General features: G+C 37.1%; 2 protein-coding genes across 8 annotated transcripts in view; both read right to left on the bottom strand.

Moving 5' to 3' along the window:
* Nucleotides 1-1,454: 1,454 nt before the first annotated feature.
* Nucleotides 1,455-6,004, bottom strand: naf1 (nuclear assembly factor 1 homolog). The gene is made up of 9 exons (XM_079869895.1): nt 5,888-6,004; nt 4,622-5,130; nt 4,290-4,461; nt 4,007-4,100; nt 3,449-3,531; nt 3,115-3,275; nt 2,938-2,989; nt 2,682-2,772; nt 1,455-2,518 (listed from the first exon to the last, which is right to left on the bottom strand). The coding sequence occupies exons 1-9, from the start codon at nt 5,924-5,926 to the stop codon at nt 2,196-2,198; spliced, it is 1,524 nt and encodes a 507-aa protein (XP_079726021.1). The 5' UTR covers nt 5,927-6,004; the 3' UTR covers nt 1,455-2,195.
* Nucleotides 6,005-8,010: 2,006 nt separating this feature from the next.
* The window catches only part of sbf1 (SET binding factor 1), a 50,167-nt gene continuing 44,108 nt past the window's right edge, over nt 8,011-14,069 (bottom strand). For all 7 annotated transcript variants that reach the window (XM_079868613.1, XM_079868611.1, XM_079868609.1 and 4 more), the window contains 9 exons: nt 13,852-14,037; nt 12,277-12,403; nt 11,942-12,072; nt 11,440-11,679; nt 11,238-11,345; nt 10,950-11,155; nt 9,969-10,056; nt 9,664-9,795; nt 8,011-9,562 (listed from right to left, as the gene is read on the bottom strand). In XM_079868613.1, coding sequence (XP_079724739.1) covers nt 9,464-9,562; nt 9,664-9,795; nt 9,969-10,056; nt 10,950-11,155; nt 11,238-11,345; nt 11,440-11,679; nt 11,942-12,072; nt 12,277-12,403; nt 13,852-14,037 — 1,317 coding nt within the window. In that variant the 3' untranslated portion in view covers nt 8,011-9,463. The remainder of the gene's footprint in view (nt 9,563-9,663; nt 9,796-9,968; nt 10,057-10,949; nt 11,156-11,237; nt 11,346-11,439; nt 11,680-11,941; nt 12,073-12,276; nt 12,404-13,851; nt 14,038-14,069) is intronic.

A 14,069-nucleotide genomic window follows, 5' to 3' on the forward strand; every position in this document is an offset into this window, starting at 1 on the left:
TGCCACTCTGTCACAGCCACTTGATAGCGTTGCTTGGCAACCGAGCTGGCACCGTCACCGAAAGGAAACTGAATCACCGCTGAAACAGGGCCAAGAATGTTGCCCTTAAATGACACCTCAAAACAAAACAAAAAGACACCATCAGAAACTGATAGGGTTTCTGTGTAGTGTAAGTTGAAAGTTTAATCACATACTTACACAGCTACACCTGCTCAAGGTTAACGTGGTTATTTTGGGGTCTGTTAACACGCTCCGTTTCGGTCATTTCTCTCTGTTTCACATAAACACACACACCAAAAAAGCTCAAAGGGAATTCAACATTTTAAGCTCAAGGCCAACAAACGAACATGGAGAGCTACTACCTTTTACCACCACGTGACCACTTTACCACATTTATTAGTCAACGTTATGTTAAAATTATTTCTAAAATCTTAATACTTCAGAAAAAAGACAGTTTTTTTTTCTATAAGATTATATATCTTATTTTCCTTTGTTGGCAAAAAAATGTCAACTATGTTGGGCCACTGACCAAACAAACCCATGCAACTAAAAACTGGTTAATCAAAACAGCCAGTGACCAACACCATAATGTTATTATTTATTTATTTTTTCTGTGGTGAACACACCACAGTAACTTTTCCCTTTTTTCAATATTTTATCAATAACAGATTGTCAAGGGGTATATTAGCCTAATTGGCAGTCAACAATATTGGATAAATTGTTATGGTTTGCAATTTTTCATACAAATTTTTTATATAAATAAACAAGTAAATCTTTCTTTAGTAAATGTACCCCCAATTATAAAATGAGCTATATGTAACTGCAAAATAACCCACACAAGTTTCCTTCCTGTTTCAGTGGCTCAAACATAGCAATCGCAGTACACGCTTTCCATCCAGGTGCCCCATACTGCAGGGAAGCAAATTAAACTGCCAGTTCCCAGATGGATTACGTTGCTCTGGGCACTGGCAATCTGATGGAAACACACTGTGACCTTGAGTCACAACACTTGGGATGCTGAGGTCAGAATTACAGTTTCTAAACAACAGAAAGACGAGAGCATTCCAGGACATCCATAATATCTGTAGGAAAAGGGATATGGGATCATGGGATGATAGGTAACAGAGCTATTGCTATTTTGAAAATCTTTAGATGGAAAAACAACTGAACAGACCACCAGGGGTGGCATTTTAGATAGAGTAGATTGGACTAAATCAGTGGTTCTCAATCCCAATAAGAGGGCCCAATAAGTCTTAAAATTATTTCAATTAAGTTATATTAACTATCTTAATTAAAATGCTAAATATATAGTCAATATAGTCAAAAGGATAGAGAACCACAGGAGTAAATATCACCTTATGCAATATATAAATGCTCTCCTGGAGATAATGAAGCCCAAAATCAACTTTATGCTACTTTAAAAATCATTCTATTTAGGAAAAACAAAAGGAAGTGGATGTAATTACTCATTTCATTCACCAGATGCCTTTAGATTACAAAACTGGTAATTAGACAACATTTATCACAGGAACATTGTTAAGAAAAAGACAATTACTCACTTAGCCAGGTTACTTGAGCTGTAAAAGGTAACTGAATCATTCTATAGGTGCGCATTCCTATGCGCTTGGAATAAATGTTACGTGATTGGTCATTGTTTATCGCATCTTCTCAAGGCTGTTTTTATTATTTTTATTATTATTATTATTACCAGGCAGGCTCAATCATGTATGCAGCAGACAAAAATATGTTGAAATATACTGATCGAGGAACATGTCTTACTTGGCAAAATCACAGTGACAGACAGTGAGCAAGCACCACTCACACTTTTTCTTAACAAACTGTCAAAATTTGGTTTTCTACACTGTTCAGGTGATTGACGATTGTTCATTTTCTACCGGGCCGTACTACAAAAAAATAGGAACATAAATCTCATTATTGAAGTGTATACTTTGTACTAAATGTACAATGCAGCATTAAAAATGGATTAATCATGTCTAACACCACAAAGTAAAAGAGGCACATAATATATACATATATATACAGTATAAAGAAATTAATCATTTTTAATACAAAATGAAAAATTGCACTAACAATATACAGTCAAGTTTGATCCACATCTGTATATAGTTATATTAGTATGCAAAGATTGTGATCCATTTAAGGGTGCAGGTTGTGAAGAGGATTCAGTCACAGGTTTATTGATTAAATGGTGGTGGTGGAGGAGGTGGAGGTGGGGGCTGGAACATAAAGCCCTGATTGGGCCCTGGGGGCCACGGGTTCATGCCCATGTGAAAGGGTGGAGGTCTGGGAAAGGGTGGGATCATTGGGCGCTGGAAAGGAAACATGTGTGGGTCCTGATGGTGGAACATGTAGTCAGGTTGGAAGTGGGGGTGAGCGTGATAGTTGCTATGAAAACCGCCGCCACGATTGTGGTGCTGCCCACGGGGAATGTTGCGGTTCTGCCTGGGCTTCCGCCGGCCTGCTTTTTGAGGCTCTTTATGGACGTCCGATTCATCCTCTGGTAAAGGAACCAAAGAAAGAGGATAAGAAAGAGTGGTTTAAGCATGTGCGCATTAAGTCATAGTGCTCATGTGGACGACGCAGGTTCGAATTCAGCTCGCAACATGCTGCTAAAAATAAAAGGAAGACAAATGTGGACATAAAATGACTGTTTGACCCACCTGAGTCAGAATCGTTTTGCTGCCGTCTCTTTTTCTCTTTCAGCTTCTGTTTGGCCAGCTTCTCTTGCTCATCATCACTAAAGTCAAGTGCCTACACAGAATAAAAACCAATCAGCATTCAGCGGAGAGGCTAAACCATCATTTATTAACAGATAACACTGATGACATATTAAGGCAGGATATCACTCTCTCCATAGAGATTAAGCCTTTGCTGACCTGATTTCCCAAATAATTGTTATGAAAAGGGCACATTTACCTCAGGGGGTGGTTCCTGGTCATTCTTCCAGGATGCATCTGAGCCTTTGGTCCTTGTTTGAGAGGTATCAATTGTAAATGTTAGAGGAAACATACCACAGAAGAACAGCATCAAAGCGTTTTTTTCAATAAAACCGAGGCACGCCCAAGCTTTCCGCTCGAATGATGAGGTACTCACTTTTGAAGTTGCTCTGTAAAGACGTAGTCTGTGAAATCTTTAATTTTAGGGGCGCAGTAAACCGGGTCTCGAATTTTAAGATCTTTCTGGTCGATATCGTCATGGGAGTTGAACCTCAAAACGTAGTAGGGCTGACAAACCGGCCCGAAGACTTCAAAGACCTGAGGAGAAACCAACAACCTTTTAGTACCACAAAACAACGGTTTATTGCGCAATATGTCTTTTAAAAGAAGACGCGTTTCCACATTGCAAGACAACAGATTTAAAATAATTGTATATACAGTTACAAAAGTTTGGGAAATAAATTTGGCACAGGTGGATAATTGTTACTGACCTTGCCAACAGAGTTTCTGTTTTTGCTGAATAACACACTGTCTTCATTCAGCGCTGGTGTGTTCTTGTATGACTCCACGATCACTAAATAAAATGAATACATTTTGTATGAGATGGCCTTTAAATTCAGGCAAGACAAAACCTGCATGGTGTCTTCTAGCTAAGATGGTTTTTGTTTTGCCCAGTGGAAAATGTGTGTGTGTGTGTATACTTAAAATCTTGAAAATATTTGTCAGTTTCCCAAAAAATATTAAACAGCACAACTCTTTTCAACACTGATAATAAGAAATGTATGAAATGTTTATGCTGCTTAAGAAACATAAGAAATGCAAAAATAATATAGCAAATATTAGAATGATTTCTGAAGGATCATGTGACACTGAAGACTGGACCAATGATGCTGAAAATTCAGGAATAACAGTCATCACAGGAATAAATTATATTTATTTTAAAATATATTAAAATAGAGAGAGGTTTTTTAATTAATTTACAATTATTAGATTTTCTTCACAATATTATTGTTTTATATATGCTTAGAGTTTGCCAGAAGCCTGAATACCTAATTGCTCCACAATGCTTGATATTGTGCCAACGGGCTCCATCTCTGTGTCCTCTGGAAGGCTGATGATCAGGTTCTCCACTGCAGGAAGGTCCTAAACACACAGAAGATACCTTTTTTCTCATTTATTCCAGGTATTAACATCTTGGTTGATGTGATCACAAGGCAGATTTATTCTAATCTAATCAAAGAAATTGAGAAATTTTGCCAATAGAAACACATCAATTTGGTTTATGGATTGCTGTTTAAAAAGGAGTGGTCTATTACAGCTCCTTCCCCTCACCTCGATAAGCAACTCATCATGGATTTTCACTGGTACTGGCCTCTTCTCATTGCTCACTGCAACAACTTCATCATCTTCATCTGCATTCTTCACCACTACCTCAAGAGGCTCAGAGGAAGAAGAGGATGAGGACGATGAAGAGGACGATGTGGAGGACGAAGAGTCTGAGTCACTGAATCACACAAAAGTAATCATTATCAATACTCATTTTGACTAGCTTTTTGGAACATTCTTTATGTACATGAAATCATCGTATATGAGCAGAAGGAGATTAACTGAAGATACCAAGGCATGGGTCAGATGCTACAGACTTTAACGTCCTATTATTTTACCTGTCTGAACAGTTGTCATCCGAGCTGTTCCCTCTGTACTGCATGCTCAACAGAGCCAATGACCCAGTGCCAGAGTGTGGACTAACCACAATTCCACACTGCACCTCTGCAGGTCCAGTCTGAACGCTGGCGCTCTCATCTCCTGTTTGTTCAGACTGAACAATGGACATCTGATCTCCTGCCAGTCCAGAAAGATCACTGGTGCACGGTTCTGATGGTGGTACAAGTTGACCGCTTGAGTTCTGTTCACCAGTTTGTTCAGATGGAGTACCGGAGCTCTGATGTCCAGTGTCTATAGACTGATCACAGGTGTACGGACCTTCTGCTGGTCCAAGCCGACCCCTGCTGCACTGATCTCCTGTTTGTTCAGACTGTTCACTGGCGAAGGTTTCATCTGTTGGTCTGAGTTGAGGACCGGAGCTATTATCACCCTTCGTTTCAGTCTGAAACTCTGTATTATTAATATCCAATTCCATTTTCTCATTTTCAGATTTGGTCTCATCTTGATCCTGGAAAAGAAATGAGATTGAGAGAACAGATGAGATGAGAGACTAATACAAACACAAATTTAACTTGATTTAAATATCTGCTATGCTTTTTGAACTTGATGTTGTGTCTATAGTATGTATATTGTATCTGTTATTTTCTTTAGATATTCTTTTACGTTTATACTTTATAAAATGCCATGAGCAGTGACTGAAAGCACGTTATATTTGTATTATTATTATTATTTTAACTCGATAAACTCCTATACGGTCACGTGATATCAACATTCGTCCATGAGAGGGCGACCCGCTACATGTAGAATTAAACAGCCTTTTTTTCCCCTAGAAGACTGATGTCAAGATTCTTTACCTCATGTGAATAAATAAATAAAACATTTCAAAGATATTCCTCTAAAGTGCTGTTCATAGTTTTTTTGCGTAATATTTATTTTATTTAACAAACGTGTACCTTTAAGTAACCAGCATGCAAGATTAAAGTAACTAAGTAACACGGATATAAGTGATGCAGTGACTTGCATTCCAATTTAGTATAAAAAATGTGACAATTAATTTCCAACGTGAGCTTTATCACCCACTATCAGTTAATAAAAGTGACCTAACTAATGTTCATGGTTGATGTGCACGCTGAATTATTGATAATTCACGTTTAAAGTAAAAGTTTACACTTTTCTAACAGTCAGTACTTATTCAGTACATAACAAATGTGTCGAAATTAATATGAATGATCAAAACATACGCAAGGATATAGAATATTCTTTACCTGGCCATCAATTACGTTCTCTGTGCTTGAATTCTCCATGTTTAGGTTTCCATGTGAGAACAGCGTGAAGAAGAAATCGCTATTTTACGTCATTGGCGTCACAACAACAGGAACCTTAAAGACTCTTTCAAAATAAAAGGCCCAATTATTAATGACAAATCATAATACTTTTTTTTTTAAAGAAGAAGAAATGTATCATTTGTTTATCGTATATAATTAAAGATATTGTATTTTATACTATATATATATATATATATATATATATATATATATATATATATATATATATATATAGTAAGAGCACAAGCTGGCTTTTCCAGGGCACTTATGAAAGAGAAGCAAGAAACCTGATGTACTGAATCACGATTATTGTCTTCTTTTCATTGTTTGCCAAATTAAATGGCATGTAAGTTATTCATAATGACAGGCGCGGAACTACCGCATCAGCATTAAATCCTTCAAAGTGTTGTAATGTAATTGGAAAAACAACTCCTTCGAGCCGGATTCGAACCAGCGACCTAAGGATGACAGTGTTGAGCCTCTACAGTCCTCCGCTCTACCAACTGAGCTATCGAAGGGATATGACGACGTACTTTAATAATTACGCTTAATAATGTACTAAATACTAAATTGGTTACTGTTTGTATTAAGTAAATATTGGCAGTATGTTGATTCATTCTCAACTGCTGGTTGAGAATGAACTGAAGCAAGTAAACATTTTCCTTCGAGCCGGATTCGAACCCACGACCAGTCTGAGCTATCGAAGCCGAAGGCATGATGTGCTTAGAAAATCAATAGTAATTGGTTTATCATCAACCAATCACAACGCTTTTAAGAGGCTGGAGTAACTGCAGTGCATATCGTTCTCTGTCGGTTGAAGATGAAATTGTCGAGAACTAAATAGTGGCTTCATGCCAACAAAAAAATGTTAAATTTGAAAATCAGATCTACATTTAGGTTATAAGACTTTATGTAGCCAATACGGCTACTGTAATGTTAATAAGTTACCAGCAGATGGTGCTATGGACCCACACATAAATACTTGTACATGTACTACGATAAGATCAGAAAGCGCAAAATTACAGACATCGCCCAAAATATTTTTTAATATTTTTAAATTAACAAAAATTATTAACACACTCATGGTGATCAAAAGCTGTATATCTTTGTTCCGTAGAACACTTAAAATTATATATTTGGTGACTATGACTAAAGCAATCATTCTGCCCATAATCTCTAGAAAAAAAAAGTCACACAGGTTTAGAACCAGATTTGAGTGATTAAATGACACAATTAAAATATTTGGTAAATTTGTCCATAATGGAAAACAAGAATTACACCTCTAAACAGTAAAATTATTCAAACCCTCTCACAGTTTGACTGACAGTGACAGTCAAAGGGCAGATATTCCAACGTTTAAACGAGGGATTATGATATTTAGCCTATTATGTTTTCATTTTTTAAATTAAAATGAATATTTGTAGTGACACTAGTAAACAAAGAGAAAAAGCAGCACACACACAAATGTCAGGAGGCCATGAACCTCACAGTGGTTTAATCCTAAAAAATATATGGCATGATTGACAACACAACCTGGATCAGATTAAATAAATCGAATTAAAAAAAGTATGAAAAATAAATAATTAAAAATGTTATGCAGTTTTTGCTTTCAGATATTATGAATGTTACAAAACTGGGACTCTAATTATGTGAACGTGTACTGATCAAGTATCATTTCAAAGTAAAAGAAAAAAAGAATTTAAAAAAGAAAAGAAAAAGAAATGTAGGGTTTATTTATGAGTCACATCTGAAGGTTTCCAATATATATATATATATATATATATATATATATATATATATATATATATATATATATATGATCATTAGTCACGTTAACAGAGAGATAAACAATGGCACATATTGGATTTCTAATTTAAAAGTTAAGTGGTGCTCTGAGGACTGTCATATTCAGGAGACAAAAGTTAAATAAATTACTACCATTAACATACACATTTGAGTATTATATACAAAGGGAGTTATTGAAACAAAAATCTACAATTCAAATTTTGTTGTCAACAGATCTTAAGTATTATCCTATTTTACACCATGTGTGTGTGTATGTGTGTGTGTTAGTTCTTGTATCTGGAATTTAAAAAAACAAAAAACCTGCAACTGTGATAAACAGGTGATACTTTTATGCATCCTCACCAAGTCCAGCAAAATAGACCCTTTCTCTAAAGGAATAATATAAACAAACTCCTCTATGTACAGGATTCAAAACAGAACAGGTAACAGACTAACTAAAACACTGATTCTGACAGATCCAGGGCTCAGAGGCTGGAGAACAGAAGCACATGACGACTGGCCTCACACGGGCGCCCGCATTTGATTTCGGGACAGGCTGATTCGGTTTTCATTTATAGATTTGTGATCAAAACTTTGCTAAATAGATATGGCAGGTCTGATATCTCACTCCCCATCTCAAACTGAAACTGAATGTAACCATTCGGAATGTTATTCAGAGTTTGCATATATTTTTTGTTACAGGAAATGATGCGGAACCCAGTTGTCATTGCGACCAGCTGCAGTCTCTGGCCTCTGATTGGTGTAAACAGAAACTTGATGAAACGAAGAGGTTATAAATCTCATCCACACACACCGTCCCTCCCCCTTTAGTCTGTCTTTCGTCTTCGAAAAAATCAAAGAATCATCTTCTTTTTTTTTTTGTGCATAAATTATGACAAAATACATCCCTCCTTTTCCTTCAGCATCCCTTAAAATTCTCAAAAGCAATAGTGGTTTTTATTTTCACCGGAAGAACCCAAGAATTTAGTTTGTAAACAGTCGAAATGTGAACCTCCAGATAACTTTACTGTTTGGACATGGTAAACTGTCACGACGACGGATCTTTTCATATTATTTTGATGTGAATAACATAATGGAATACAAGTCTTAAACACAAATCCTTCATGAACCGTTGCACGGAGACCCTGTTTGACGAAGCCAGCCAATCAGAAGGGAGCGAGAGAACTCGTCTAGCCAATGAGAAGGCGGGACATGTGATGTGCAGTTCGGCTCCAAGCGGTGGCATAGCGACAGTAAGGAGATCAGAAGGGGTTAAATGTTACATTAGGGGTCACTTTTTTTGTTGTTGGGCGTTTGTAGAGCCCCTGCATAGCTGAAAGGTGCCATTGGCAGTACTGGAGCAATGTGGTGGGATGCGAGCGGTAGATGAAGTATCGCAGCACATCATGCCTTTTCGAACAACCGTAGGAGAGCATCCAGGGGGTTTGACTGTTTAAAACAAGCCGAGTACGGGTGAGACCACAGATATCAGTCTTAAAGGGAATTCTTCGCTTTTTTTTCCATTGCTTTTCGACAAAAAAAAAAAAAGAAACGCTGAAATGTGGTGAGGTGCGACATCGTAAAGTTCAATACCACCAACACGGGAGCCCGTTACAACTTTCCTCTGTAAACTCCGGGGAAGCGTTGCCCATTGGCCATGAGCACTGTCTGTCACTGGCTCCGCCCCCCTACAAATTGTCACAGTTCTTTCCTCTGCAAAGCCCCTCCCCCCTACGCATCAGATAGGCAACTCTGAATACTGTCCATCCATAACTGTGCATAAGTGCTGTCCTGGGCACAGAAGTTGTATACTCTTTTGGTCGTCTTGAGCTGAAAGAGAGGGAGGGGAGGTTAACGTGCTTTAAACAACACTGTGAGAATTATGAATTATGAATTATGAAAGCAATGTGAGCTGATTATAGAGGTCTTACATCAATGAAGGCTTTGTCATCCATGTTTTTCGGTGCTCCCATGGTGGGCGTTCCCGGAATGACAGATTCCACTTCAGCTAGCTCGATCACTCCCTTACACTCTTTATCTTGCCTGGTTTCATAGTATCGCAACTAGGAAAAAGAGAAAGTGGGGGGTGCAGGAGCATCAATAGCAGTCCCTTTGAATTATTCTTGATCAGAAACAGATTGAAAACAGTTCATTTTTGATTTAAAACGTCTAAGATTTGCCTATTATGGGTCTAAATCCTAAAATGTTTTCAATATTTTCAATTGCAATGAATTACCTGGTGTTTGGTCTTGTCCAGTACAAACCAACGTGGTCTCCAAGGTTTCAGCAAAGCGCCTCTTTTGTATAAAATACCCTCGAAGCTCCTATATCCAAAGAAAAATACATCACTTTTATTAAAGAGAAGGTCCGAACTTCAAACATTCAACTTAGGCCAATCCATATTGCATTTGAAACTACAGTAAAGAGCATTTTGCTAATTATAGCTTTTAGAGTTCATATAAAAAATAAAAAAAAACACCTGTTATTTTAGTATTTTTTATATAAAATTATAGTCTTTGTTCATATTTTTAATTAGGTTTAGTTTAAATGTTATTTGTTATTTATTAAAATATTAATATAATTTATTTAGTTTAAAATTGAGCCATTTTGTTATTAAAATATATAATAATTTATTTAGTTTATTTTAGTTTAAATTCGAGTCATTTTGTCATGTCTTTCAAATATTTCTATTTAGCTATAATTCAAAATCATTCTTTGTAATTTTAGTACTTTAACTGGAACATTTCTAATTTACACTTTAGTTTTTCATCTAAAATTTAGATTTTTAATTGTATTTCAGCTTTATTTAAAAAAACAAAGTATTCTTAATAGTTTTAGTTAACATAAGAACATCACTGGTAAAAAAAAATAAAAAAAAATAAGAAAATTTAATAAAATATTTATTTAAAAAATTTGTTAAAATTCATTTTGGCTCCCCACTGGACCATTTAAAATGAACTAGCAAAAAAAAAAATCTGAAAAAACTTGGTGACAAGTAACAGGACCTACAATTTAGATTTGATTATACATTCATATAGATTTAAATCTTAAAAGCTGATTTAAAAAGTCCATGGATGTGTCATGCATTCTCTACCCAAGCTCGTTAGGTGAAACATCAACTCGTTACATCTATACAACCATAACTAAAGCCGAGTGTCATTTCCCCCAAATCACACCCAGCGGCAGCCGGTGAAGATTAAAGAGAGCCTTCACAGACCTGTTCTCGCTCTCAGTGCTCTGGAACTGGCTGTAGAGCGTGCTGGTACTGGGCCGACCAGCTGCAGGCGTGGACGTGGTGCTGCCCTCACAGTCCAGTGCCAGGTTAATGGAGGAGCCGACTCCGCTCTCTTGCAGATACACACCCTGAGAGCGCCGCTGGTGACTCAGATTAGATGACATGAGCAGAGAGCTGGAAAAGGAGTTCTGAGGAAGGAGAAACAGACTATTAGTACGCCATCCCATTAGTAATTTGTAGATGGATATAAGATGTTGTTTAGACTCTTACCCTGCTCTCTAGTCTGGACTCAACCCTTTGGGCAGTCTTAATCTTGTCCCACGTGTCCTTCCATTTCTCCGTAGGTTGTCCCAACTCAGTTTCTAGGTTCTGTACATCCTGCTCACAAACACACACACATATAAGACGATAATCAATGCATGTATGAAGAAAATAATTCCATTATAATAAGGACTTTAGCTTTATTCCTCACCTGCAAGAGTTTGGTGATGGCATCAGGCACTACTTTACTGAGGCTGTCATAGCAAGGCCAGACGATCCTCCGCTGGGACTTGGGTGCTGTCGTCTCCTGCCTTTCACCGGCTTCTTCCTGTGGCTTCTCCTGTCGACCCCGCACTAATTCCCAATCGAAGGACGGACCCTCAGAAAGTGTTTCCTCCGTGTAGAAGTCCCAAACCTTCAAGTTGGAGATGAAACTGTAAGGCTTTAAGACCTGAAAAAAAAAAAAGAAATGTAGGTTACACACAATAACCAACAGAGGGCACTAGTGTATTACTAGTATAAAAAAAACTAACATAAATAGAAGAATATGTATAAAAATAAAATATTTTTAAATATTGTAGTAGTTGAAAGTCATTTAGTCAATTTTTTGTGCATTTTTTGTGAATTTTTTGTGGGCAAATTACATAATGAAAAGAAAAAGTCAACAATCTCAAACTAAACTGAGTAAGACAAGAACAAAATTAGAAAGTGACCTCTTCCTCCTCCGGTGAAAACATGTAGTTGTAGAATATGGGGGTCTTCTTGTTGAGTCGATCAATGTAATCCCAGACTGACTTGCACACCTGAGGGTTCTTCCTCTCACCTTTTTCCTCATACAAGACACCTAAACAGAAAACACATTGGGATAGGGACAAAATAGGGTTTAATGATTGAAAACTGTAAATATGCATTATGAATCTTCCCGCAAAGTAATTTTACAGTAATACACGAGGAAACGATAACATGAAAAGATCTGATCATCTCATTACGAGAGTCAACGATTATAGTAGGCATTATGTGGATGTTATGGATATGGATTTAAACTCACCAAGCTCAATGCGCTCATAGTCCGAGTCCAGCAGGAAGGTGCGGAAGCGGTTGGATACGTAGTGGTAGGCTAGAAACTTCAGGTAGTACTGACTGAACTCAAATTCCATGGGGAACTGCAGATGGATCTGTTGTGAAAATGAGCAGAGGGGAGAATATTGAAATGTAACATCTATCAGAACAACTAATTAAATTTGCTTGCATTAAACATGGACTGACAGGAAAAGCATTATAAGAGTACTAAAAGCAAATTGCAATTGTAACAGCCAGGTTTATATGCCCAAAACCACAACACAAAACCATATAAAAGAGTATATATGACAAAAAGAACCGGGCCCAACACTGAAGCTTGTGGAACACTTATAGAAGTTCATCTGTAAATCATTACTATGCATTTCGATCAATCAGAAAAGTAATTATGAAGGCATCTACAAACAGTGGAATCATAGCGATGAGGTAAAAGACATTTTAAAGGAACAGAGAATAGAGTGGGCAAGTTTTTGTACACATTGGCTTTTACTATAAAAGGATGAAGATATATATTTTTCCCACCACAATACTTAAAAAAATATTTTACTTATTTTGTTGCATAAACAATGACTGTAATCTAAGAATGTCAGAATAAAATTATAAAAACACCTTTAGACCCATATATACAGTATATATGAGGAAAAGAACCTGACTCAAGACTGAACATTGTGGGACACCAATATATTATAGTGGAGTCCTAGTGATAAGGTAAAAGGCATTTTAATGGAACAGATATATAAAGTGAGAAGGACGCAGGACAAGAAGCAAGAACTCTTGGATTTCTAGAAGCTTAATCGTTTTCATTGTGTAAAAGATTACAATCATCTTTGATATCTTGTCAAATCCAGATCCAATGCCCTGAAATCCCACTATCAAGCAATCTTATTCTTTATATGTGTGGGAAAAGAAAGTCTGTCTTTATCTTCAGGGTAAATAAGCTGGATAAGGCTTGCGCAATCCCGTTAACTTATAGTACGGCATCTCATCTTCAAAGGCGTGGTAGGTTTAGAGTGACAAAGCAGGAAGTTTGAGCAGGTATGTGAATATCAGCATGTATTAACAAGCTGCTTTCCTGTGCCAGCTGAATTTATTGTACCTGCTCACATCATCACCAAACAGATAAAGTTTATTATTTTTCCCTTTCCTTTGGACAACACCTTTAAAATAGTGATTGCTTTTATCAGCATATAACAAAGCAGTCATTTGACTATGGAGATGTAATTATTACAGTGCACAAGATAAGAACTTTCCAGAAACAGCTCCACTGAAAAACTGAATAAATATAAATAATGCATGTAAACAAGCAACACATCCTGTATGTAAAAATAGCATGCATTTGAGTGCATAAAGAAAATGGTGAAACATGAGTTGCTCAACAAAAATGGTAAAGTACTGGCACATATTGCAAAGGCGTGTGCATGTACTATTACAGATGGTGATACTAATTTCTTGACAAGCAAAATATTGGGAAGGTTAAGAATATTATCAGCCACCCAGCCCTCTAGCAACTGGAAAACCTGTATCGAACAGCCACCAGTACACGTACCTGGTGAACACAGTCTAGGAACTGAAGGAAGACAGGTGTGAATCCGCTGCTCTGGCTGGTTAGCGTCTGGGCTCCACGGTGGCTGAATCGATGGCCAAACGACATCCACTCTTTCTCCACGAGCAGCCTGAATCCATCAATCGTTCGGTAGTATGGATCCGACAGCAGCTGCACCAGGGACACCACCTAAATCCAACACAGCATTAATGCACACATGC

This window comes from Squalius cephalus (genome assembly GCF_949319135.1).
Source record: "Squalius cephalus genome assembly, chromosome: 4".
Taxonomy (NCBI): Eukaryota; Metazoa; Chordata; class Actinopteri; order Cypriniformes; family Leuciscidae; genus Squalius; species Squalius cephalus.

What these genes read in the sequence shown, in the direction of transcription:
- naf1 (XM_079869895.1), bottom strand. Translation starts at nt 5,926, where the DNA reads ATGGAGAATTCAAGCACAGAGAACGTAATTGATGGCCAG. An exon ending in GATGACAACTGTTCAGACAG is followed by an intron (nt 4,462 to 4,621) that starts GTAAAATAATAG and finishes TGTGTGATTCAG; the next exon opens with TGACTCAGACTCTTCGTCCT. An exon ending in GCAAAACGATTCTGACTCAG is followed by an intron (nt 2,519 to 2,681) that starts GTGGGTCAAACA and finishes TTCCTTTACCAG; the next exon opens with AGGATGAATCGGACGTCCAT.